At 44.1% G+C, this 27,368-nt stretch overlaps 2 protein-coding genes across 8 annotated transcripts in view; one reads left to right on the plus strand and one right to left on the minus strand.

Moving 5' to 3' along the window:
• Positions 1 to 407, plus strand: part of LOC117348769 (5-aminolevulinate synthase, erythroid-specific, mitochondrial-like) — a 29,211-nt gene extending 28,804 nt beyond the window's left edge. For all 4 annotated transcript variants that reach the window (XM_033921242.1, XM_033921253.1, XM_033921223.1 and 1 more), the window contains one exon: positions 24 to 407. In XM_033921242.1, coding sequence (XP_033777133.1) covers positions 24 to 187 — 164 coding nt within the window. In that variant the 3' untranslated portion in view covers positions 188 to 407. The remainder of the gene's footprint in view (positions 1 to 23) is intronic.
• APEX2 (apurinic/apyrimidinic endodeoxyribonuclease 2) lies at positions 23 to 25,475 on the minus strand. Of its 4 annotated transcripts, none has more exons than XM_033921265.1 (7): positions 25,447 to 25,475; positions 19,286 to 19,430; positions 18,938 to 19,021; positions 18,106 to 18,286; positions 17,402 to 17,548; positions 3,209 to 3,278; positions 23 to 2,857 (listed from the first exon to the last, which is right to left on the minus strand). In XM_033921265.1, the coding sequence occupies exons 1-7, from the start codon at positions 25,459 to 25,461 to the stop codon at positions 1,907 to 1,909; spliced, it is 1,593 nt and encodes a 530-aa protein (XP_033777156.1). In that variant the 5' UTR covers positions 25,462 to 25,475; the 3' UTR covers positions 23 to 1,906. The 4 variants fall into 4 exon arrangements, with proteins under 4 accessions (XP_033777156.1, XP_033777165.1, XP_033777174.1 ...); XM_033921274.1 differs by lacking the exon at positions 25,447 to 25,475 and adding an exon at positions 23,987 to 24,116; XM_033921283.1 differs by lacking the exon at positions 25,447 to 25,475 and adding an exon at positions 23,991 to 24,114.
• Between the last annotated feature and the right edge of the window lie 1,893 nt (positions 25,476 to 27,368).

The raw sequence follows: 27,368 nt of genomic DNA on the forward strand, positions 1-27,368 counted from the left end.
TTTGGGGTTTGTGTCTTTTGCAGAGAGCCTGGTGGAGACCTGGAAGGAGGTGGGTTTGCCCCTGAAGCAACCCTCAGCAGCCGAATGCAACTTCTGCCATCGGCCACTGCACTTTGATCTCATGAGCGAGTGGGAACGTTCATACTTTGGCAATATGGAGCCACAGTACATCACAGTCTATGCCTGAATCCTTCCCTAGCCGACCAATTTCACTACTGATTCTACACCAAGCTTCTCTTTCCCTAACTTATCATGCAATGCAAACTTGTTCCTTATAATGCTGCTTCTCATGTGGGAGGGGAACTTAGTTTAAATCTCTTTATTGGTGGACCAAAATAAACAGTATAAACAGCCATAACACATCCAGTAATTGTTTAAAAAAAATATACAATGTTCATTCAGTATGAGTGAAATCTTAACTGTCACAAATACATTAGTCTGTATTTATGGATAAACCTATCTGGTATGTATTACTAGTTTTCCATATGTCCTCTCTCTCCTAACATAAGAGCACGAGAAGGCTTTAGACATAGCCCTCCTATGTATAGTGGGAAGGGAACTTAAAGTCTGTGCAAAGACACCCAACTCCACCCGTCTTTTAGTCTATCTGGAGGAAGGAGAGGTAGGTGGTGGACATAGGGCTCAGTACATATTTATAATCTGTATTGGGGCTGGAATGCTTAATCTGTTCTCCATATGAAAATAAAACAAAAGACCAGTGATTTCTCCTTAGTAGAATTTCCTCCATTGAACAATGCTCTTGTCTAGGAGTAGTGCAATCCAGCAAGAATCCATCAGCCTTATTCTCTTGTAGCTGGAAAACTATCTTTTTGAAGTAGACAGTGCTACTTTACTCTTTTTAAAAAAAAAAAATAATTCTTTATTCATTTTATAACTTACAACAAGTGTACAGAAAATATCAAACAATTATAATACAACATCACTTGAAAAATCTTCAATATCATACACCAGTGCTACTTTACCATCAGTGTAATTAGCTTTAAGATCTGGAAATGAGAACCAATGTTAATCCTTAATTTGAATAGTTTTTTTGTCGCTAACTTAAGTTTACCAGTAAAGGGAGGTTGGGGGGAGGAGTTTTGGAGTTGCTTGGGTGGTCCCCTGAAGAAACCACTGGGGGCTATCTATTGGACATGGGATGTGGGGGTGGATTATTGTTTGCTATTTTTGAGTGGGTATCTTGGTACAGGGTGGTGTTTTAAGCGCTGTATATTGAGTTTTTCAGATTTGTTGCTGGTTTATTCACGTAGTATATGGTATTTCCTGGTGTACTGTTATCCCTTTTATGCTGTTTTGCACTTTTCTAAAACTTTAATAAAAATTTAAATATTAAAAAAAAGAAAGGGGGAGAGAGTTGCAGGAGCAGGCACATAACCATGAGGGTAGGGAAAAAAGTCAGCCCTCTTCCCCTGCAGCACAAAGCTGAGACCATGCTAGGCTCATTTGAAGCAAGGCCCTTTGCCCGATTGCAAATGAAAAGTGCAGGTATGTCACAGATACACAGCAAAGGAGGAGCTGTGACATACCCATAAAGGGTTCATATGAGGTACTGTCGACTGCACATCCCTTGACTTGTGAGAAGGGCAGTGATCTTAGTGAAACCATACTAACCAGGTGGGAGTATTTATACAGCCTTCTTACTTCAAAATAAAATAATTTCAGAGCATCAAGTGCTTCCCCTCTTCTTGCTCTAGAAGCAGGGGTCTCAAAGTCCCTCCTTGAGGGCCGCAATCCAGTCGGGTTTTCAGGATTTCCCCAATGAATATGCATGAGATCTATGAAAGGTCCAGGAAGGGAGGAGGGCACAAAAGACAAAACTGCAACCCAGGCCCAGCCTCCCTCCCAGCTATAAATGACCAATGACTGGTGGAGGGCTCTGCTGGGATTAGGAAGGGTGTCCTGCCTTCCTTGTGACCCACTGGAAAAAGTTGCAGCGTGCCTGGGGGTTGGAGACATGTCCCTCAGGGCGTGCACACGTGTAAAACTGTTTGCCGTTGTTGGGGCCTGCCTTTTTGACTGTTCGCAGCACACAGGTCTCCCCATGGCCCTTGCAGAGAGGTGGTGGGGAGGGACCCCTTAGCACCGATTTCCAAAACTCTACTGGTGGGGTTTCCAAACGAGGCGCTGGCTCCTCCAACGTTGTCTTTGTCAGGGGGTGGGGATTCGTTGCTCTGGCCTCTACAGGTTTGAGGAAGCGGAGGAGGCTTCCCTGTCCACTGCTAGGCCCCAGCTTAGACCGCTTAGCACATTTCTGAAGAGTTGCTGCCTCATTGCGCTTCTGGCCAGAGAGAAGTCCCTGCTTACTCCCTAAGGATACCTGGTTTGCCCTCTTTTCTTTGCTTTCTAGGAACACTTTAGCAGCCTCTTTGTCAGTACAGTTCCTTCCCTTATCCACCTTCACCAGGAACTGTAGCAGTTTCTGCTGCCTCCCAGCAAACTCTGGCAGGTATCGGGTACAAAATGGTGGGCATCTGGGGGCTGGCAGCACCTTGCACCTCAAGTGAGCCCTGACAGGACAGTGGTCTGAACCCTCCACTTCTGGCATCAGATCAGAATCCTGGAAGAGTTCCCTTACTAATGCTGCATCCCCAAGGATATAGTCTATCCGTGTGCCATAGTTGGTGTGCCGGGCACCGGTGGCGGAAGACCAGCATGTAAAGGCGTTAGGCTGTGCTGGATGAAAGTAACGGAAGCTGTCAAGAAAGCGTCCTCTTGCTGCCCTTGATGACTCTGGACCATCTCTTTCCTCTGGTGGTGCAGAGCTGGCACAGGTTCCTCCTGGATCCCCCAGGAACTGACTCAGCCACTTCCGGCTTGGGTTCTCATCAAAGATTTCCTGGAGAAAGGAGAGACAAAAACCTAGGTCACTCCTATGAGGACACAGGGACCCTCAAACATGTATTCATTGCTTTGTCATTGCTGTAAACCAGTTTGAGATTTTGTGATGGAACCGTACATAAAACAAATAATAAAATAACTTTGAAGTGTCAGAAACTGTTGCAGGCATGCCAGTCTCACACAAGGCAGAGAAGCAGCAAGCTGTTGGTCCACTGCATCCCTCCTTACCACTGAGCAGTCGCTTGTTTTTGGATCGGCCAGCCCAGTCAGTGTGCCTGCTTTTTGTTAGTGGCAAGAGGAAATCTGTAGTCTTATTCCCAGGGAAGAGGTGTAACAGCATGCAACCTACCAGACTGTCGGGGTCACAGTGGTCAATGGGTCTGTGAGATGTATTTATGTCACCTAGGATAATTACATGTCTGGAAAGAAACAAGACCAGATGTTACAAAATGAATGCCATGCACCACACCATTCTGCAGGAAACACTGACCCCCTCCAACCACACCCACATATGCATAGGAGACAAACTCACCTACATATGCAGATGTCCCCAAAGACGTGCCAAATGTCCCACATAAAACACAAACAAAATGTACAGCTACACATTCAATCCAGACCCCTCCCTACCATAAACATACAAGTGACCCTCCACTCTCCCCAGAGCCTAACCCCTCAACCGAAAATACAAATATACAAGCAATCCTCCACACACATACCAGACCCTCCCCATAAATACCTTTAACAACCTAAATCAGTATTCCCAAACTGTTATCCAATATGAACCCTATTTTAACATTTGAACCCAGATGAAGAAAACAAAAATAGCAGACCCCTTCCTTCTCCACATTAGGAGTAGTATGTGATGATATTAAGGTGGCCAAACAGGTTGAAAAAGTGATGGAGAAAGTGGGATGCTAGAAGGATGTAAAGGGAAAGGTATGGCCAGTAGGACTAATGAGGTTTAAATACTCCTGAGGTACTGATGCCCTGTATTAGACTTTGGTGAGACTTCATTTAGACTATTGTGTACAATTCTGGAGACCACACCTTCAAAAAGATATAAACAGGATGGAATCAGTCCATAGGAAGGCTACTAAAATGGTCAGTGGTCTTCGTCATAAGGCGTATGGTGCAGACAAATATGTATAATTTGGAGGAAAGGCAGGGAGAGGAGATATGAGAGAGATGTTTAAATACCTACGTCAAAATAGAAAAATTGGTAACCAAAATTATTTCTCCTAACCCAATACTGGAGTAATGGATGCACCAACAGCTTAGGCCCTGAAAAGAAGGACTCAAAATCAAAAAAGGTGGTAGTCAGCTTTTCAGGGCCTAAGCTGGTGGTGCATCCATTACTCCAGTATTGGGTTAGGAGAAATAATTTTGGTTACCAATTTTTCTATTTTGATTTATCTTAGTATTGGTAAATCTTATATATTTTTGGGGTTTTTTGAGGCCGATTTAAATACCTACGTGGCATAAACGTGCATGAGGAGAGTCTCATTCATTTGAAAGGGAAATCCAGAATGAGAGGGCATAGGATGAATTATAGGCTCAAGAGTAATCGAAGAAAATACTTTTTACAGAAAGGGTGGTAGATGCGTTGAAAAGTTTCCCAGTAGAGGTGGTGCAGACAAAGACTGCGTCTGAATTTAAGAAAGCATGGGACTGGCTCATGGGATCTCTTGGGGAGAGGAGGAGATAGTGGATGCTACAGATGGGCAGACTAGATGGGCCATTTGGCCTTTATTTGCCATCATGGTTCTAGCCTAATGGTTAGTTCAGTGAGCCAAGAACCTGGGGAACTGGGTTCAATTCTCACCTCAACTCCTTGTGACCCTGGGCAAGTCACTTAACCCTCTATTATCCCAGGTTCAGAACTTATTATGAGCCCACTAGGGACAGAAAAAAACTACCTGCGTATAGTATATATAAACCCACAGAAAGGCAGTAAATCAAGTCCATGACCCTTTGACCCTGGGTGAGTCACTTAACCTTCCATTACCCCAGGTACAAAAAAACTATATAACAAATGTAAACCACTCTGATTGTACCACAGAAAGGCAATACTGTATATCAAATCTACACCCCTTTACCCTTTTATGTAAAACACGACAGCAGCAGCAATCAGCAAAGGGTTCTATGTATCAGCTCCAGTATTAATTATGGGTTCCCAATAGAGAATGACATGGTGACCTATTCCCACAGCAAACCACAGTAAAACCACAGGACAGGTAAAATTTGGACTGTTTACCGCGAGTGCAGGAACAAAGCTTTTTACTGTTCTACAGGAGTGATAAAAAGCTTTGATCCCATGAGGAGCCCCACCCACGATTACATTCCCACTTGCGGCTCCAGCCATCCCTCCCTCTCTCACGTGTCCAGCGGGTCAGGCGGCTCCAGCTAGCATCCCTCCCTCCCTGCTGCTGACATACAACCTTGAAGAGCAAGCCGATCTCTACACATGCTTGCTCGACAGTACTGTTTTCCATGGACAAGCAGGATAACAACAGCCACACATGTGGGTGATGTCACAGCTGACATTGCCTAGAGGCCCTTGTCAAAGAGCTCAGAATGAACTTAAAGTTCTGAGCTCATGCACTAGTTCCCTACCCACCTGTAGTCAATAGTAACAGAACACTCAGTATACCTTCAGTTATTTTCTAACCGCCGCAGTGATCAGTTAGCCAAACGTGCCCTTGTCACATTTTTATTTTTAATTTATTTTATTTAGCTAGTAAGTTATTTATTCTAGTTAGCATCAACCTAAAACAATGGATAAGAAGCCTGGATTTAAATCTTGTACAACTTGTTCAGCAAGAATGTCCATTAAAGACGCACATCAGCTATGCTTAAAATGCCTTGGGTCGCAGCACGATTCAGACTCCTGTCTGCAATGTGCTGCTTTAACTAAGAGAGCACGCAAGAGAGAACAAGTGGAAACTTCTCCTCCAAGACCCTGCTTCTACTCTGCCGAGTACTTCTAAGCCTCTCCCTGCACAAAATCGATCTCAGCCTATTCATACAACATCCGTTCATCAACAGTCACCTCCAGCGCTTTGTCGGCAGTATACGAATAAAGGTGAGATTAAAAATGATTCTCATCGCCGACCGCGCTCGGTTTCACAACCCAGGGGGTCATTATCTGAGGACTCCAAACACAGACACCAACCTGAAACAGACGCCTGCAAATGCCAACATCAGCGTCATTCGGAGCAGCACTCCCGACATCATTCAAAGGAGGAGTCAGGACGTCCTGCAGGGAGCCATCGACGTCAATCGAAGCAGGAGTCTCGACATCATCAGAAGGAGGGCCATTGGCGTCATGGACACCGTTACCGCCCCTATTCACCACAGGCTCATTATAGATGTCACTCATCAAGAGAACATCGACGTCATCGGGATTCCTGTTCATCAGAGGACGCAGGTGCAGGTGGTCGAGGCCACCGGCGTGCTTGACTTTAAAAGTAAATGGGACATGTACGTGGGATCCCTACATAGCACGAATCACTAGCATCTAGACTTATCGGGGTGGGTCAGTAGAGTGGGCAGACTTGATGGGCTATAGCCCTTTTCTGCCGTCATCTTTCTATGTTTCTATGTTTCTATGAACAGAGGCATCAATCACCAGAAGATCACCGGCATCATCAGGGGAGGAGCCTTACAGACAAAGACTTCATCGAAGTAGATCTCACAATTTTTCTAATGCAGACAGCCACAGCTTTGCTACTGTGCACTCTGATTCTGCTTCAAGCAGAAAGAGTATCTTTCTGCAAGACTCTTCACCATCTAAAAGAAAGTGTACCCGTAAAAGGAACCACTTATCTATATATCTCCTCAGCACTTTACACTATCTCCACCATATCTATCAGGTCATGAGAATATACAGTCAGACCCTTTAGTATCTACTCCTATACAGCCTAATTCTAACATCTTAACAAAAATTTTGTCACCACCTCAGCCTCACCCAGTTTTTACTGAATTACGGAGGCAATTTTTAGAAACACATTATAGCATGCAATCTGTTGACTTAAATTCGCAAATTACTGCTACTAAACTAGCTACTAAACCTGAAGTAATTCAGGAAACCAATTTTCCCCTTGCTTCCTCCTCAAATAGTATCTCCGCAACCAATCTCAACTTCATCTTCAAATACTCCTCCTCAAACTTCCTCTGACCAAATAGTCACTCCAAATACATTATCTGATCCTTCTTCACCTATACACGAGAACCAAGATCCACCGGAAGATACTTCATATCCTACATTTTTACAAAAGGTGGCAAAACAATTATCCTTATCTGTTTCAGATAGACCGGATCCTAGAAATAAATACTTTAAAGCTTTAAAGTATTTAGAGGTACCCAAGGTACTTATTGCTTTACCAATTCATAAGCATCTTCTAGAAAATCAGACAACTATCTGGCGTGAACCCCTCACCTCACAAGCCACAGGAAAAGGAATAGAAACCAAATATAAAGTACAATCTGCATTGGGACACAATAAACTCCAGTTGTCCCACCAATTTATTTTTTCTGTTACGGCCTCTCAAGTCTGGAACTCTCTTCCTATCTATTTGAGAGAAGAGTGCAATCTTTGTTAAATTTAAGAGTAATTTAAAAACCTTTCTTTTTAAAGATGTTTTTGATAATTAATTTTTTCTTTTTGATTTACTCTGTCTGTCGATTATGATTATGGAATATTTAGATCCCTTGCCTTATGTTTTTTCCTTGATTGTTCTGCTCTTTTAAACATTTTGTAGTTCACTCCCCTTTTCCTTATATTTACTTGTTTTCCTTATATTTAAGTTTGTTAATAGTCCTTCCTGGACAGCACAGTTACTTACCGTAACAGGTGTTATCCAGGGACAGCAAGCAGATATTCTTGACTGATGGGTGACGGCACCGACGGAGCCCCGGTACGGACAATTTTAGAGTGATTGCACTCTAAGAACTTAGAAAGTTCTAGTAGGCCGCACCGCGCACACGCGAGTGCCTTCCTGCCCGACAGAGGCGCGCGATCCCCAGTTAAGATAAGCCAGCTAAGAAGCCAACCCGGGGAGGTGGGTGGGACACAAGAATATCTGCCTGCTGTCCCTGGATAACACCTGTTACGGTAAGTAACTGTGCTTTATCCCAGGACAAGCAGGCAGCATATTCTTGACTGATGGGTGACCTCCAAGCTAACAAATAGAGGGACGGAGGGAAGGTTGGCCATTAGGAAAATAAATGTTGCAAAACAGACTGGCTGAAGTGTCCATCCCGTCTGGAGAACGCATCCAGACAATAATGAGATGTAAAAGTATGAACTGAGGACCAAGTAGCAGCCTTGCAGATTTCCTCAATAGGAGTGGAACGGAGGAAAGCTACAGATGCTGCCATAGCTCAAACCCTATGGGCCGTGACAGAACCTTCCAGTGTCAGTCCGGACTGAGCATAACAAAAAGAAATGCACGCTGCAAGCCAATTAGACAACGTACGTTTAGAAACAGGATGTCCCAATTTATTCGGATCAAAGGACAGAAAGAGCTGGGGAGTTGATCTGTGGGGCTTAGTATGCTCTAAATAGTAAGCTAAAGCTCTCTTACAGTCCAAAATATGTAAAGCCTGTTCTCCAGGATGAGAATGAGGTTTCGGGAAGAATACAGGCAGGACAATTGATTGGTTGAGATGAAATTCAGAGACAACCTTAGGGAGAAACTTTGGATGTGTACGCAAAACCACCTTGTCATGATGAAAGACTGTAAAAGGTGGATCAGCAACTAGTGCATGCAACTCACTGACCCTCCTGGCAGAGGTGAGGGCAATAAGGAAGACCACTTTCCAAGTGAGAAACTTGAAAGGAGTTGTAGCCAAAGGTTCAAACGGAGGCTTCATTAAGGCGGAAAGAACCACATTGAGATCCCAGACTACAGGAGGGGGCTTAAGAGGTGGCTTCACATTGAAAAGGCCCCGCATGAATCTGGAAACCAAGGGATGAGCTGAGAGAAGTTTCCCATGAACTGGCTCATGAAAAGCAGCAATAGCACTGAGGTGGACTCTGATGGAAGTAGACTTGAGACCAGAGTCAGACAAAGAAAGAAGATAATCTAACAAGGTCTCCACTGCAAGCGAAGTGGGATCATGATGATGAAGAAGACACCAGGAAGAAAACCGGGTCCACTTCTGTTGGTAGCATTGAAGAGTGGCTGGTTTCCTGGAAGCATCCAGAATAGAACGAACGGGCTGAGACAGAAGAGAATAAGCTGAGGTCAGCCCGAGAGATACCAAGCTGTCAGGTGCAGAGACTGGAGGTTGGGATGCAGAAGGGTCTGCTGAAGCTGAGTAAGCAGAGAAGGAAACAGCGGAAGAAGAATGGGCTCCCTGGAATTGAGTTGAAGTAGAAGGGAGAACCAATGTTGCCTGGGCCACTGTGGAGCGATGAGAATCATGGTGGCTTGTTCCCTCTTGAGCTTGAACAAGGTTCGTAACATGAGAGGCAGAGGAGGGAAAGCAACCAGGAACTGATTGGACCAATCCAGGAGAAATGCATCCGCTGCCAGACGGTGAGGAGAGTAGAGTCTGGAGCAGAAGTGGGGCAGCTGATGATTGTGAGGAGCTGCAAAGAGGTCTATCTGAGGAGTGCCCCATTGAGCGAAAATGGACTGGAGAGTCAAAGGATCGAGAGTCCATTCGTGGGGTTGGAGAATTCTGCTGAGATTGTCTGCTAAGGAATTCTGCTCTCCCTGAATGTAGACAGCTTTCAGGAATAATTGGTGATCTATCGCCCAAGACCAAATCTTTTGGGCTTCCTGACACAAGAGGCGAGAGCCCGTCCCACCCTGTTTGTTGATGTAGTACATTGCAACTTGATTGTCTGTGCAAAGTAGTAGAACTTGAGGAAAGAGAAGATGTTGGAAAGCCTTGAGGGCATAAAACATCGCCCGGAGTTCCAGAAAATTGATGTGATGTTTCTTTTCCTGAGCCGTCCAAAGGCCCTGAGTTTGAAACTCGTTTAAGTGAGCCCCCCAAGCATAAGGGGAGGCGTCTGTGGTGATGACTAGTTGATGAGGAGGTAGATGGAACAGAAGACCTCTGGAGAGATTGGAAGATATCAACCACCATTGTAGAGATTGACGAAGAGATGATGTCACAAATATGTGTCGTGAGCAAGGATCCATCGCTTGGGACCACTGGGTAGCTAGGGTCCATTGAGGAGTGCGCAGGTGAAAACGTGCGAAGGGGGTGACATGAACTGTCGAGGCCATATGACCCAAGAGTATCATCATTTGCTTGGCAGAGATGGAGCGCTGTGAAAGCACCTGCTGACATAGATATTGAAGAGTCTGAAGACGGTTGGACGGCAGGAATGCTCTCATGAGGACTGTGTCCAGGACCGCTCCTATGAATTGAAGTCTCTGAGTAGGGATGAGATGTGATTTGGGTAGATTGATCTCGAACCCCAGAAGTTGTAGAAAAAGGATGGTCTGGTTGGTGGCAAGGAGCACTGCCTGAGAGGAAGTGGCTTTGATTAACCAGTCGTCCAGATAAGGGAAGACCTGAAGATGATGAGAGCGTAGAAAAGCAGCCACCACAATTAGACATTTGGTGAACATTCTGGGAGAGGAGGCAAGACTGAAGGGTAACATCTTGTACTGGTAATGACAGTGATTGATCATGAAGCGGAGGTACTGTCTGGAGGCTAGATTGACCGGTATGTGAGTGTATGCCTCTTTGAGATCGAGGGAGCATAGCCAGTCGCCGTGATTGAGAAGAGGGTAAAGAGTGGTCAGAGAAAGCATTCTGAATTTTTCTTTGACCAAACATTTGTTGAGATCGCGAAGATCTAAAATGGGTCTGAGATCTCCTGTATTTTTGGGGACCAGAAAGTAACGGGAGTAGAATCCCTGCCCCTTCTGATCTAGAGGAACTTCCTCTATGGCGTTCAGAAGAAGAAGGGATTGAACTTCTTGAATAAGAAGGGAGGACTGAGGAGTATTCAAAGCAGACTCTCTTGGTAGACTTTGAGCAGGAAGAGTCTGAAAGTTGAGAGAATAGCCGTGGTGGATGATGTTGAGGACCCACTGGTCCGAGGTGATGATCTCCCAACGGCTGATGTACAGAGTAAGGCGTCCTCCTATGGGTTGAGGCAGGTGGGCGGATGGTAGAACACTGGCTATGCCCTGGAGAATGAAGTCAAAAGGGTTGCGTGGACTTCTGCTGTGGAGGAGGTTTCACCTGCTGCTGTTGTTGCGTCCGAGGGGGTTGCCGTTGTTGCTGACGCTGACGCCTAGGCTGCTGAGGAACCTGTGGTAAGGGTCTAGCCACATAGCGGCGTTGATAGGCCGATTGCTGTCGAAAAGGCCGGACAGGTGGAGTCTTCTTCTTGGTTTTAAGAAGAGTGTCCCAAAGAGTCTCATGTGCGGACAACTTTTGTGTGGTGGAGTCCATGGAGTCACCAAAAAGCTCATCCCCTAGGCATGGAGCATTAGCCAGGCGATCTTGATGGTTGACATTAAGCTCCGACACCCTGAGCCAGGCTAAACGACGCATGGCAACAGACATGGCCGTGGCTCTGGAGGTAAGTTCAAATGTGTCATATATAGAACGTACCATGAACTTTCGAAGCTGGAGAAGAGAGGAAGAACATTGGCGAAAAGCGGATCTCTTGCGGTCAGGGAGGTATTTCTCAAAAGAAGCCAGATTTTGTATGAGGTGCTTCAAATAAAAAGAGAAATGAAAAGCATAATTACCGGACCGGTTAGCCAACATAGCATTTTGGTATAACCTCTTACCAAATTTGTCCATGGCCTTCCCTTCTCTGCCAGGAGGGACTGAGGCGTACACACTAGCTCCCGCAGACTTTTTTAGAGTAGATTCCACCAATAGAGACTCGTGTGGAAGCTGAGGTTTATCAAATCCAGGGATGGGGATGACTTTGTATAAGGAGTCCAGTTTACGAGGAGCTCCTGGAATAGTTAAGGGAGTCTCAAGATTTTTATAAAAAGTCTCCCTCAGAATATCATGGAGGGGTAATTTCAGAAATTCCCTTGGGGGCTGGTCGATGTCCAGTGCATCAAGAAATGCTTTGGATTTCTTGGACTCAGCCTCCAAGGGAATAAAAAGAGACTCACACATCTCCTTCAGGAAAGATGTGAAGGAGGCAGTGTCCGGTTTAGAGGATGGATCTTGAACAGAAGGATCCTCTTCACCAGATGAACATTCACCCTCAGAGAGAAGAGGCTCTTCAGAGTCGCCCCACAGATCAGGATCTCTGATTTGAAAACTTCGATCCCGAGAATCCAGTGTCGAGGGTTCAAAGTGTCGGGATTTACGTACCGACTTTCCTGACCTCAAAGAAGTGGTACCGGGAGAGGTTAAAGGCTGTAAAGGTGCCGAGGTTTGGACAGCCTAATGTGCTCTCGGTTCCGGTGCCAGAACCGGCATGGAAGCTGAGGAAGCTGAATGGACCGGTACCGATAAAGTGGAAGCGGACAATAGAGGCTGCCCCACCATCGATACCGGTGGCTCAGACCGGACTGGGACTGGAAGGTTCGGTGCCAATAGAGCAGGAAGGAGCTGCTGCAACTGCTCTTTAAGTTGCACTTGGAGGACGGCTGCAATTCACTCGTCCAGCGAAGGCACCGGTACTACTTTCTTTTTCTGTGGTACCTGTGGTGCCACTCGACGCCCAGAGGATGAGGAGCCCGAGGACGAGGCACTCACCTCTATGGGGGCGGAGCGTTTACGCGGGCGCCTCGTGGTCGGCAGGACTGGACTCGCTGCCACAGTGACCGGAGGGCGCTCCAGCGGGGAAGGCTTCTTAGCTGGCTTACCTGACTGGTGCGACGCCGGCGCGGTGTTGCGTGGCGTCGAAGAAGTGGGTGCCGATTGCGAAGGAGCCGACGCCGGTGTCGATGCCGCAGAATCAGCCATGTCGGCACCGAAAAGTAATTTCTGTTGAATTTGTCTATTTTTCAACGTTCTTTTCTTCAAAGTTGCACAACGGGTGCAGGTAGAAGCCCTATGATCCGGACCCAGGCACTGTAAGCACCAGTTGTGCGGTTCGGTCAGAGAAATGGGCCGTGCACACCGCTGGCACTTCTTGAACCCTGGTTGAGGGGGCATGAAAGTAAAGACGGCCTCTGCCAAATTGAAAGCCGAGGCTTCGATGATGGCAGCAGGCCCCGCCGGGGCGAACCCAAGAGAAAAAAATAAAGGTTTTTTTTTTTTTTTACTAAAGAAAAAGTTAGAAACAAAAAAGAAAAGAAGGAAGAGACTCTTCCTTACAAAATTTTCACGAGTAGGAAGGCGAAAAAAGATCTTTTCAACGGCCATTGAAAAGAACGCGTCTTCTTAGCTCTGCGGAAACTAAGAAACTGGGGACCGCGCGCCTCCGTCGGGCGGGAAGGCACTCGCGCGTGCGCGGTGCGGCCTGCTAGAACTTTCGAAGTTTTTAGAGTGCAATCACTCTAAAATTGTCCGTACCGGGGCTCCGTCGGTGCTGTTACCCATCAGTCAAGAATATGCTGCCTGCTTGTCCTGGGATAATTCATTTTATGTTAAGTATTGTATTACTCCCTTAATACTGTAATTTTATTATGTTCATCGCTTTGAAATATGATTAAGCGATTAATCAAAAACACTATTAAACTTGAAACATTCCGTGATCGTGGAATCAGCACTTAAGCGTGCTAAAGTTACCCGAGGAGTAAATAATGCTCTACCTGGCAAAGATCACAAATTATTAGATCTTGTCTCTAAGAAAATCTTTCAGAATGCAATGTTAGTATGCCGCATAGCGAATCACCAATTCCAAATTACTCAATATTTATTTGAGTTACTTGAACAACTGGAACAATCAACTATACTCTCAGATGTTCAAGAATGCATTAAGTACATGCTTCGTGCTTCTTCAGATACATACAATACCGCTTCAAGAGCAGCATCTATAGCCATCACAGGAAGACATATGGCTTGGCTCCGCTCATCAGGTATCAGGGAAGATACCCATGATAAGTTGGCCAATGCTCCGTGTGTAAGTGATTGAACTTTTTGGGGAAAATGTCGAAGCCATATTTTCAAAATTAAAGGAAAATAATACCAGTCTGCAGACTTTAGCTCAGGGAAATATAGAGCAGCAATTATTTCCTCAAAGAAAATCTTACAATACTAAAAGACCTTTTAGAAAATATAACCCACGCTATAATTATAGTACATACAACAGGTACAGATATAACAGACAGCCATATCAACAAAATAACAGACAAAAGACCAAGAGAGAGGAAAACGTCAAAACAGACTACAACTTCCCAACAGAAGCCTGCAACTAATTTTTGATAATAACCTAAATTTGATCCAAAAAGTTGCAGTAGGTCGCTTAACCCTTTTCTATTCTCAATGGGCAAAAATAACAACAGATCAATGGGTATTATCGATAATACAGAAAGGTTATCGCCTTCGTTTGACATCAATCCCAAGGTTTCGCAAACGTCAAATATTTCAGATGCTTCGCCATCAACTTCTCGTACTGAAACAAGAAATTTCAAACCTTTTAAAGGAAAATTGTGTAAAAGTGAACTCGCAGGCCTTGAGCATGCGCAGATGCTCAAGGCCCAGCAGACGAGGAGGCCAATCTTCGGGGTGCCCAGATGAGGGTAAGAAGCAGCGAGGAGGTGCCCAATCATGTCGCGGGGGGGTGTCGGATCGTGGCGGGGGGTGCCCAATCGTGTCCGGGGGGGGGGGTGTCGGATCGTGGCGGGGGGTGCCCAATTGCGTAGGGGGAGTGCCGGATCGTGGCGGGGGGGGTGCCGGATCGTGGGGGGGAGGGTGCCGGAATGCGGGGGGGGGGGGGGCGCTCGTAAATCGAGCCATGCTCGGTTTCCAAGGCACCGATTTTGCAAATGTTTTGCTTGTCTTGCAAAACACTCGTAAACCGAGGTACCACTGTACTTTGCATTATCTATATACTTTGAAGTATTCTTAATGAATTCAGTTTACCTCCTCCTCCATAGTATCTGGGTTTAATATAACCCTCAGCTTGGGAATTTCCACATGTATGGAAGTTGTTATCCTGCTTGTCCATGGAGAAAGCAAATGTTGCACACCTGTAATAGGTGTTCTCCGTGGACAGCAGGATACAACAGCCACACAAGCCCTCCCAACCCTACCCTTTCTGAATTTATTTTTATTATAAGCCATGATATATAACTGAAGGTATATTGAGTGTTGTTACTATTGACTACAGGTGTGTAGGGAACTAGTGCATGAGCTCAGAACTTTAAGTTCATTCTGAGGTCTTTGACAAAGGCCTCTAGGCAACGTCAGCTGTGACTTCACCCACATGTGTGGCTGTTGTAACAGGGCTGTCCACGGAGAACACCTGTTACAAGTGTGCAACATTTGCTTGGCCTTCCCTTTGCTGGGCCCCTTATGACACAACTTCCTCTTTTTGCAAAGACAGGAAGTTGCATCATAAAGAGATTGGCAGAGGGAAGGCCGCGAGCACCATCGATCAGATGTGTGCAGAGATTGGCTCATTCTTCAAGGTGTGTGCCAGCAGCGGCAGCTGAAGCCTTCAGCCCCAAGGAAGGTAATGCAAGGCAAAGCAGATCTGGGGCAGGAGGAAAGGGTAAAGGAGGAAGGGCTGGTGAAAGAAAAAAGAGCACAGGAGGGGGTGCTGGGGCTGAATGTAAAGAAGGGAGGTGTTTGACCTATGGAGGGGAGGGCTGTAACTGAAGGGAAGGGCAAGAGCTGCAGGAGGGGAAGCTGGAGGGAAGGGGGAAAAGTGCTGCACCTGTAGAAGGGAGACTGACGGAGGGAAGGTTGATAGGTGCTGGACCTGTTGGGGAGGGGCTGAAGGGAAAAAGAGATTCCATACTAGGTGGATGAAGGAAGGGAATAAAATACTGAACACAGCAGAGAAAGAGACACAGGGAGGTAATAATGGGGAAATAATGGTCATAGAGAGGAAAATAGGGGCGGGGACAGAAAGGGAGATGCTGCATGGGAATGGTACATGGATAGAGAGGGGCAATGACAGACATGGGTGGGGAGTATATGGACACAGAAGGAAAGTGCTAGATACAGAACACAGAAGGGAGATGAATAATACAGGACATAGAGTAGTAGTAATAAATACATGGAGATGGACACAGGGGAGATGCTGGACAGGGAAATATAGGGGACACAGAGAAGGGAACAATAAGTACACAAAGATGGAAGATGGATGGTGAGCACCAGAGAAGAAGAAATGTCAAATGAGCAGGAGACCAGGGTAAGTGAGTTAAGAGATGACAGAGGGAAACAGAAACCAGAGCTTGGGATCAACCAGGGTAAGTGAGTTAAGAGATGACAGAGGGAAACAGAAACCAGAGCTTGGGATCAACATGACTTGAAAAATAAAATGACCAGACAACAAAAGGTAGAAACTAATTTTATTTTCTATTTTGTGATTAGAATATATGAGAACTAAAATGTTTATCCTGCCAGTGCTGGTGTTAGACATGGGTAGGGCCCAGGGCAAAAATTTGGGAGGGGACCCCAAAGCCCTCTACTAGCCCGTACCTTCTTCAGTTTCCAGCAGGTTTAGGGCTTTCTCTAGCTAGGGGGCAGTTGCTCTAATTGCACTCCTTGGCCTAACATCATCCTGGCATGTGTGATCTTTATACTTTGCACAGTATAGGAGGAAATAGATCTTTCTATTTCTTTGGTGGTGTACTTCATGGAAGGTGTGGCTTCTTCGGATTTTGGTTTAATTTATGTTTATCATTTTTGGTCAGCTATTATGTATTTGGCATTTGTGTTGTGTGACCAAGGTGTTCTGTTCGGATAAATTTTTTATATAGCATTCAGTTTTCCTGATAGTGGAGGGGATATTGTGAGGGGAGACGTTTTGTTGATCCTTTTTCTGTATTTGTGATTTATAAAATGACAGTTGTACAGAATATTGTTTCTTTTTATACTTTAATAAAATGATTTTAATAAAAAATCATAACTATTTAAGACTTGTGTGGATGGCATCAGACAGAGTTCGCAGGGATGGGGTGGGGCACAAATTTTTTTCCCCGTATCATTCTCTAGCTCAGGCCAACAGCAGGAGGAGGCACGGCCTGAGACTCATAGACTCGCTGTTTATAGGTTCCCAGTCTAATAGGAGGCGGAGGGCCTGGTAATATGTATCATCGCTGTATATGTACAGTCTCTTCTATTGTTAACCGCATTGAACTTCCATGGTATTGCGGTATACAAGAATAAAGTTATTATTATTATTATTAATATTCACTGACTCACAGGTTCCATGCTGACTGTCAGTACTAGGCTCAGATACAGCAGAAGAAAAGAGGAAGGAGAGTTCTATTTTTTGTAACTCCATCCACAAATTATGTGAACCCCATTTGGAGTCCTGACCACAGTCTGAGAACCACTGTACTACAAATATCAGGACACCTAAACACTCATGCTCCTTTAAACCACACACGTGCATGCCAGACCTCAACCCCCTCCATATGCACAAATGTTTCACTCTGGTAATCCCACACCCAGATTACAAGAGAATATCACATACCCACCAGCATTTAAAATGGCCTCTGCCCTGGCCTGCAGGAGGCGATAAAAGTGCAGCTTGAAGCTCTTCCGTTCTGGCTTCTCTGGGTCTGCCCTCGGGCAGTACACATTTATGAGAGTTAGGGTTTCCTCTCTCCCCTCTGAGAGACTACAGGAGGGAAGACATGTAAACAAAAATAAAATTCACTGGCTAGTCTTCCATGAGCTCTGATGCTCATTTTCCTTTATCAATCCTCCCAATCCCTTCCCAGCAGAAATACTGATAATTTTGTCTCATCTTGACCCAGTCCTGCTGCATTATTTTCCCCATTAGTCTCTGATATCTTTACTGGACCGAACAGCATTTTTTCTTGCATTTCCTGCTGCAGTTCTCATAGGTAAAATTTGGTCACAAGAGCAGGATTGTGACTTCAGTGAGAAAGACTCTCTATAAGGAACAGGACATCATGTGTAATCCTGTTCAACTCTACCCCATGTTGCTGCAGGCTTGGCTCATGAACTGACTGAGATCCTAACAGCAGTCTACCATAGAGGCTGCAAGACAAAGCCATAAACCTAAAGACCAGTGTCCAGATGGTGAAAGGAATACTGTAAATTATAATTTACTTCTTGTCCTCCATCCCAGAGGTGCCTGCAATTACAGCACCCTTGTAAAGCATCACCTGCTTCCACTCTCCAAGAGCAACTGAACTTCCTGAACCTTACAGGATCTTGTGTTGGGTGAGGACAGCCCTGCCTTCACTGTCAAGAGCCTGCAGTTCCTCGTCTGAAAACTCATCTGTGTTTCCATAGTGACCAATGGCTCCGTTGTTGCTGGTCAGCAGTCCCGAGAGACCCTCCTCAGCAGCCAGTGGCATCACACTATCTCTGCAGAAAGTCGCCACCCCTTTGGGAACATTTAAAACAAACAGAAAATGATCAGATACAGAAGGTGATATATGGGACTGTATCAAATAAATAAGGGCTTTAAATGAACTGGAAAATTCAGTGATAGAACTGGAAATTAGAGCTGTAGCACAAGGGGAAGATCCAAAATTTTCTGGCGCTGGGTATGATGGGGGAGTCAGTGTCTATAGACCTCCAGGAGTGGGAAATCTCGATCACTGCTTAACAGCGACACCTAGTGGCCATGTAATTCTGATGCATGTCCCTTGCCAAAGACCCTTGCTAAAAAGAATGTTGGAATAGAAGGGTACCTGTATAAATGAAAAGGGAAAAATTTCCTCATAATTACAAATGAAAGCTCAAGGCACCTTATCCTTGCCCGAGCTGCAAGTCTAAGGGAGCAGCAGAAGATCCTGAGCGAATTTATAAAAAACACTACATATGAATGCAGAGAGGGATAAAATAACTCCTCTGAGGTACCACACAGAATCAGCGACAGGTTCACCTATAACTGCTTGTAATAGCAGTAGAGACAGGATTTAAGTCCCGATTTCTATTCCGTTTTCTATGGCGATTAACTACACTGGGACAGAAGGATTAGCACATGTGTTCCCTCTCTTTGAAGATGCCCCCCCTCCCTTGGGTTAATTACCAGAGTACCCGCTCCTCCCACGGCTGAAGCTGAAATAAGAGTTGTAGCCGTCTACAATGGCATTTGGTTCATCCAGCAGATCTCCTAATTGGAAAAGGAAAAGCAGTCAGATTATCTCAAATGAAGGTGCCAATATACAGTAGTTTTAGAGGGCGGGGTGTGTGAAGAAAATTAAATGCATACGAATAAGAGTTAAGGCCCTTTAATCCAGTGCAAGAGACACAAAAAAAGCATCCTGAGCTTCCCCATCCATTTTCTCTATGGTAACTCAAACTGTAAAGCTAATTGATATAAATTAGAGTTTCTGTCTTCAGACACAGTTTTCTGTCACTTTTGGTTGAAACTTACTGGTCACTTTGGTCTCCTGGAGACAGATAATATCTGCCTGCAGAGACTCCAGGGTCCCTTTCAGCCCAGTTTTGGTTGCTCTGATGCCATTAATATTCCAGCTGACAATCCTCATGGTGCTTCTTGGGGGAAGCAAGATTAAGAGCTGTGAGAAGAGAGAAATCAGAGATGTAAAAGGGGAGAGAGCAGTGGCGTAGCGAGGGGGGAGGTGCCCCTCCCCTGCCCGTGTCTCCTCCCCCCACTCCTCCCCTGATTCCCCCTGCTGCGTGCGTGCCCCCTCCGCCTCTTCCTACTCCTCCTGTCGCCACGCGCGCCCCCCTCTTCCCTTCCCCTCCCCATACCTCTAGTTTATTATTTATTTATTTATGTTATAAAAAAAAATCAGAACAAGACATTTGGAGCATCGAGATAAAACAGTACATTTCTGTATCTCGATGGCCACGAATTTGGATTTGGAGGTTGAAATGTACAGCGTCAGCATCTATGAGACAAACATGGTTATTTTTATTACATAGGATTTTTTGGACCCCAGTTAGATAACAAAAAATAGATAATTCTAAGTCTAAAAGATGCTGGCATTGTCATATTAATACTGAGACTCTTGATCATATGTTATATTTTTGTCCACTGATACTTAATTTCTGGAGGTCAATTTAGGAACAGATAAATATTATTCTTGAATCATCTATTCCTTTATCTTATGAAACCATAATTTGTGGTATGTTGTTACAGGTAAAACCTGTTTTGGATAAATACAAAAGCCATCTTTTATTGATCATGACAGGAATAGCCATCCAAATGATCACAAGGAACTGGAAATGTTATGACAGACTTAACTACACATTCTTGTGGGCATGTGTGTGTAATACATATAAATATGAAAGAATGAATGCGGAATGCTTGGGTCTTAGCAATACATTTAATAAAGTATGGAGCCCATTGACTGCATTTGTTAACATACAATAATAGGGATATTTTATTTCTTAGACTTCCTTACACATCCAGGGTGGGGGGGAGGGGGAAAGTATTTGGAAGAGTTTAAAAATATTTAAATATAATATTGTAATAAATAATATGATGTAATATATTAATAATTGGGAGGGGGAAATGAATGTTTTCTTTAATAATATGTGTAATATGGTGTATTTTATGCAATCTGTTAAAGTTATATTAATTGCAATACACTGTCAAAGCTTGAAAATTAATAAAGAATTAAAAAAATATATAATCAGAACAAAATAGGAACAAAAACAGACAGATTCAATCTTTACATAAGGTCAATTGCTCAAAGAAATGCATCTACAAATAGTTGTCTTTTTAACGTTTTCCTAAATGAGTTCCTGTCTCTACATTTTCAAATTTGACAAACAAGGCTATTCCACAACTTAACTCCTGCATATGTGAACGTCATGGCATTCGTTTCCACATATTTAGGATTAGCCTTCATTTTCAGGGATTAGCCTTCAAATTCAGGGATCATACCATATAAAAATTGGTGACATAACATAATTGCTTTGTATTGAATCCTAAATACAACTGGCAACCATCGCGAGTTAACAACTTCAACATGCTCCTTGCGACCCCAACCGCTCTCCTTCTGATGTCACTTCCTATGCGCGGCACCTGGAAGTGACATCAGCGGGAGAGCTGATGCGGTCGTGAAGAACAAGTTGACATTGTTGCTCAAGGCAAAGAACTAGAGGTATGGGGAAAGGGAAGGAGGGCACGCGCATGGTGAGGGGAGGAGTGGAAAGAGACGGCGGGGGCAGAGAGGAGAGGGTGCTGGTGCCCCCACCAACATGGTGCCCGGGGCGGACCGCCCACCCCCTTACTATGCCACTGGGAGAGAACAAGAGACTGTGGCAGGGACAGCAACATGCGATATCTATAGAGCAAACTTCAGCGCACACCTATCCACTCAGGTTTTCAGGATCTCCACAAAGAATACGCCTGAGCTAGATCTACGTACTGAGGAGGCAGCACAGGCAAACCTCTCTCGTGCCTATTTATTGTGCATATCCTAAAACTGGGTTCAGAACTTCTGCTGTAGAGGAAGGGCTGAAGGACAACTTTAAACTAAGATAGTCAAAAGCGGGTGGACAAAGGTCTCAGGCAAGGAAAGCAAATGCTTGTACAATACTCCCCTGAACACGGGGGGTTCCATTCCAGGAACTCCCGTGAATTAAAAAAAAAAAAAAAACGCAAATGCGGTTTTTCGCCTGTCAAAAGGCAGGGGAGGCAGGAGAAGGCAGCTGGAGCACCGGTGGGTGAAGAAAATCACTCGCGGTCTGCTCCGACCACCTCTTCCTGTAGTAAAGTCGGGCTACACCAATCAGGAGCTGCTTTAACACACACTCCTGATTGGTGTAGCCCAACTTTACTACAGGAAGAGGCGGTCGGAGCAGACCGCGAATGAGCAAGTTCATGATTTGCAAACTACAAATTCGCAGGGGAACACTGTATAGAAAATGGGCAACATTTGGAAAGCTGTGTATAATTGTGCCCACTGTATGAGAAATAGAGGCTGAAATGAAGATGTTGACTTGGATGTAGTGACAGTCATGGAGACAGAGAGGGGCACAATCAAAAGAAATATCTAGGTCCGATTCGGATATATGGTGTTAGACGCCCAAAGTCGGCAGTGGAAAAATGTCCACTCCTAAAAATACATCTAGAATTTATTTTTTTTTCCCCAAAATCAGCTATCTGGAAGTCCAGGCCATTGATCGTTCAGACCGCCACATGTTCAACCAAAAATCTGTCTAAGTTCCAAATGCCCAGAACAAAACCATTTGGATGTGGGAGGGGCCAGCATTGTGATGGACTGGCCACCCGGGACACCTTACAGGGCACTGCTGTGAACTTCACAAAGAGGGTGCTACATAAACATCTCGCCAGTCCCCCCCCCCCAAAACCCACTATATCCACTTGTCTTCAAACCTAATAGCCCTTATGGCTGCAGGTGCCATCTATATGGCAGTACAATAGGGTTAGGTTTTTATTGGTGGGCTCATATTTATTTATTTATTTTTTTTAAATACCATTTTCTACACAGTACCTGATAAAACCTGGAATGCAAAAAAAAAATAAAAAATCTTGAAACCACTGATAGAGTTGCCCAGAGACTCCTATAGAATCAAGACAGCCAAGCAGTATGTTATGATCTACCGGGTCGAATGCACTACAAATTGTAGAAGCAGAACATTCTGACCCTTGCTAAAAAGACCACGTAAGTGATCCAAAAGTGAAGCCAAAATGGTCTCGGTACTATACATTGGTCTGAAACCAGACTGTGAAGAATGCAAAAGGTTAAACTGACCCAAATAATCCAACAATCGGAATATACAACCCCCCTCTATCAATTTAACAAAAAGTGGTATTGAAACTACCTGAGCCTGTAATTGGACATCAAATCAATTGGTCCCTTGCGATCCTTTACAATTGGTTTACAGCTCTACAAAGCTATACATTCTACAACTGGTGTAATATCCAGGTACAATCTCTCTCTTTAGTTTTACTCAGTTTGAAAAACTGTACTGTGGGAACCACATTCTAAGTGCTTTTGTGCTAGGGTGCAGGATATGAATGGGGAATAGGTGTTGAAGCTTTATCCAGGTAGCCTTCTGCATTTACCAAATGTTACCTGCCTGTTGTGTGGTTAGCTGTGGGACCATCTATCACCTCCCAAACAGAAGGCGCTGTATTCCTGTTAACTTTCAGTAGGTACTGCACACTAATTTATTTATTTGGTTTTATATCCCGTCCTCAGTACGGGTTACAAGTTTACGTACATAACAAAGCATGGTCAAACATAATATGATAAACATGGTATGGTGTGACATGGGAACATTAATCCAGGACCTAAACCTAAATAGAAAAATGCTGGTTTTATCCCTACCCCTCTCCCCCTAGGTGCTGCATTCAAATTTGCATCTATTGAACAGTAAAGTCCAGCGTTAAGACACGATAACTGCACATTTTTACTGCACTTTAATAAGTCCTTTAACAGATCTTTAGACCCAGTCCCCTAAGAGCCAAGAAGACGAATTATAGCTTTTGGTGGAACTCTTTGTGTCACATATTCAAAATGGAAAGGATAATTGTCATGCAGCAGGGAAATTTAAAAAAATTTCAGGTTATTTGGGAGCCATTAACAAGATACTATAAAGACTGAAATTACTGCATAGAATAAATATTAATTTTTTCCCTTTTGTTCATACGTCCAGGGTGGGTGGGAATATTTTATGATTTATTTTGCTTATGAATAACTGTTGGGTATAAGGGAGGAGGGATATTTAATGCGAGTTACAATTTGATGCTTATATTAAGTGATGTTAAAGTATAAATGATTGTATTATATGTTACACTTATTGTGAGCTTTAAAAATGAATAAAGATTAATTAAAAAAAAAAAAAAAAAAGACTATATTCAGCACGGTGGCTGCAAATGCTGCTTAAAGATATCCAGTAATTTGTTGTGGCACAGTTTAGGTGAACCTGCAAGAATGGCGCGTGATATACGGGAAATGTTGGGGGTAGGGTGGGGAAGATAGCATGCATGAGTTGCGGGATTATGTGATGGGATTGGGGAGATGGGAAGTATTAACAGTGAAAAAGCTCTGGTTGAACAGCTGAGGGCAAGACTGGAGCTGCGGCGTGGCAGGTGCGGGAAAGACATGAAATGGGATAATACTACACTCACGTGCCTGAGACTCGGATTAGAGCGGGCGCGAGACAAAACACCCCACTTCCCGCGGGAACCACTCTCCGGTTCCCGCTCTGCCCGGCGCGCATGCGCATGCGCATGCGACGGGTCTGCGCATCACTTCCGCCCTATCTGGGAAGCGGAGAAAAGACAACGTCGTGGGAGCGCTGTGACGTAGTTCCCCGCCGCGCGCCTGCGCGAGAGACTTGGAAGTGGAGTGGACTGAGCTAACCTCTGACCTTACCCGGGTCCCGGTTCATGCCACGTAGTTACCCCAGTCCAGCAGACTCTGGCAGGAGGCAGAATGCAGATAATTTAGGGGCCGCGAGAATATAATTTTCGCTTTAGTGTAGTTTATACACATCAAAACGTGTGAATTTCTTCGGAAATTGTAACCAAATATGTGGGACTCCCTTTACAAATGCCTGTGGGCTTCGCTGTTTTTGCCCCGGGACAATCGATACCACGGCTTTGTAAATGGGACCCTAAATTAAGTCATGTTTTTGTTGTATTTTTCCCCTAAAAATTTCAATCCGATTGCATCCCAGGTTTAGGCGAGCACATGTTTGACTTTCGCCCCCTCCCCAGACTTGGATGAGTAAAATACGTTTATCTTTTTGCAAATTGGCCTGATCTATTTTGCAGAACTGCCAAGTTATCCAGATCCTTTTTTTTTTTTTTAGCCAGTTCTGGATTTTTTACATATCCGTCCTGTTGCAATTATGGAACTTGTAGCAAGATTTTAGTGGGTATAATCAGGGTCTACAACTACCAGTAGATATAAATTAAAAACCGAGATTGGCTACAAAGTCTTCCTCCAGAATCTGGGTAACTCGGCAGCTCTAAAATATTTAGGAGGCAATCTGCAACAACGAATATATCCTAATCTGATGGGAAGGGGAGCGACAAGGGTTCTACCTATTCCTGCTTGAGAGACAAATACAATCAAGTTTAAAAAAAAATTTTTTTGAAACACTATTTAGTCAACAATTTCTGAACAGGTTCTCACATGATGTACTTCATGAGGTAATTGTACAGTATGAGGCTTATAATCAAAACTTAAATACATCGAAAAACCTGCCGAAGTCTGCACTTGGACGATCTAAAAAAGACAGGTCGTCCAAGCGCCAATAATGGAAACAGCTTTTTGGACATATCTAGGAACATTTTAGGCCTCTGAAGCCTGCTGTTTGCCCAGAACTGAAAGGGGCATTTTTAGAGGAGTGGTTAGAGCGGGATGTGGATTGACTTAGACTTATTCGTCCTGCAGGGATAATCAAATGTTTGACAAGACTCCTAGGCAAAACTTATACGTTGTGAGTTAGACAGGTATACGTGTCCAAAAAAGTATCGAAAGTGACTAGATAACCACTGCAGAGACTAAAGACACATACACTCACCCTGTGTTTACTGACCCCGTTGCACCCCCTCAAAGTTCAGAATAAAAACGTACATACCTGCCTCCAGAACATCAGCACCTGGTATAGAAAAGCCTAGTAGAGCTGCAGAGGTGGCTTAAATAGTCTGGGGGTGGGCTAGTGAACCATAGAGAGGAGGACCCAGGCCCATAAGCCACTCTAACCACTACATTCATGGTGAAAAATGTGAGCCCACCAAAACCCTACTGTATTGCCATATAGGTGCCACCTGCAGCCATAAGTGCTATTTGGGTTTTAGACAGGTGGGTATAGTGGGTTTTGGGGGGGCTCACCATAACCTATAAGGGAGTTCTGGTGAGATGTTTATGTGGCACCCTTTTGTGATGTTCACAGCAGTGCCTTGTAAGGTGCCCCACTGCTCTTTTGCCATGTCTGGGTGGCCAGTCCATCACAATACTGGTCCCTCCCATGTCCAAAAGGTCTTGTTCTGGGTGTTTGGGATTTGGACAAAATTTTGGTCAAGAATGTGGTATAAAGTTAGACGTAGTGGTGGTATGGATGATTAAATGCCTGGTCGTACAGATAGACGATTTTTGAAAAATGGAATAGTTTAAATGTACTTTTCAAGAATGGACATTTTACCGGTGCCAACTTTGGGTGACTAGCGCCCTACGTCCAAATCGGACTTAAGGCTCCTTTTACTAAGGTGCGTTAGCGTTTTTAGCGCATGCAGGAAATTACCATGCGCTACGCGGCTAGAATTAATTCCAGCTCAATGCTGGCGTTAAGGTCTAGTGCACGCGGCAATGTAGCGCACGCTATTCTGCACTTTAAAGCCCTAACACAGCTTAGTAAAAGGAGCCCTTAGACATTTCTTTTGATTATGGTCCTCCACATTTTCAGCGCCAATTTTTCTGTGAGAATAATTGCCTGGCCACCTCTTTGAGGCAGGTGGCTCAGCTTTGCAAACCAATAATCTGGTAACCCTAGATGTATGCAACCAAATTAGATTTGTCATCTCTTTTTGACCTCTAACGTTCTGTGTAATTATGTATATATGGAGATCTGTGACTAATCCCAGACCCGATATTTATAAAATGGAAAGAACATTAGCTCTTCAGAAAGGAAATTTTAATAAATTTCAAGATGTGTGTGGGCCATTAACAAATTATTGCAATGAATAATTATTATTTTCCCTGATTTGTACAAATGTAAGAATGGTGGGGGAGAGGGGATTTTATTATATGGTATAAGTGTTATGAGATGTTGAAAGGATGGGAGGGAAAGGGATAATTCTATTTAATATGAAGAATTGTAGAATTTCAAGTGATATATTTAAGTTAAAATGTTTGATACCTTTTGATGCACTTGATGTAAGTTATAAAAATGAATAAAGAATTACAAAAAAAAGAAAATATTTCCTTGTTACTTTCAATCTTTTTATTGAAAACTGGCAACACAAAATATGAACAACTGAACAATACACAAAAACAATGCTTGTCAGTAACATCAAGAATAATATATAGCTCTCATTGAACATACATTTTTAGATATTTATTCCTCCTCCCATTAACAGTACCAAACATATACAAGATAAAAAGATAGTTTTTGTAACCTCTCACATTCTCAACAATTAAACCTACCATACTCCCTCACTCTTCCATAATGACAAAGTTCCTCATGAGAGGCTCCTGAGAAAATTAAAGAGTCATGGGATAGGAGACAATGTTCAATTGTGGATTAAGAACTGGTTATCGGACAGAAAACAGAAGGTAGGGCTGACTGCCCATTTTTCTTAGTGGAGGAGGGTAAATAGTGGTGTGCCACAGGGTCTGGTGTGCTGGGTCTGGCGCTATTTAACTTATTTATAAATGATCTAGAAATTGGAACAATGAGCAAGGTGATTAAATTTGCAGATGACACTAAACTGTTCAAAATTGTTAAAACACAGGCGGACTATGAAAAACTGCAGGAAGATCTTAGGAAATTGGTAGACTGGG

This window comes from Geotrypetes seraphini, chromosome 1 (assembly GCF_902459505.1).
Source record: "Geotrypetes seraphini chromosome 1, aGeoSer1.1, whole genome shotgun sequence".
NCBI classification, from domain to species: Eukaryota; Metazoa; Chordata; class Amphibia; order Gymnophiona; family Dermophiidae; genus Geotrypetes; species Geotrypetes seraphini.

What these genes read in the sequence shown, in the direction of transcription:
- APEX2 (XM_033921265.1), bottom strand. An exon ending in CCAGGAGACCAAAGTGACCA is followed by an intron (nt 19,022 to 19,285) that starts GTAAGTTTCAAC and finishes TTTTCCAATTAG; the next exon opens with GAGATCTGCTGGATGAACCA. An exon ending in TGGGAGGAGCGGGTACTCTG is followed by an intron (nt 18,287 to 18,937) that starts GTAATTAACCCA and finishes ATGTTCCCAAAG; the next exon opens with GGGTGGCGACTTTCTGCAGA.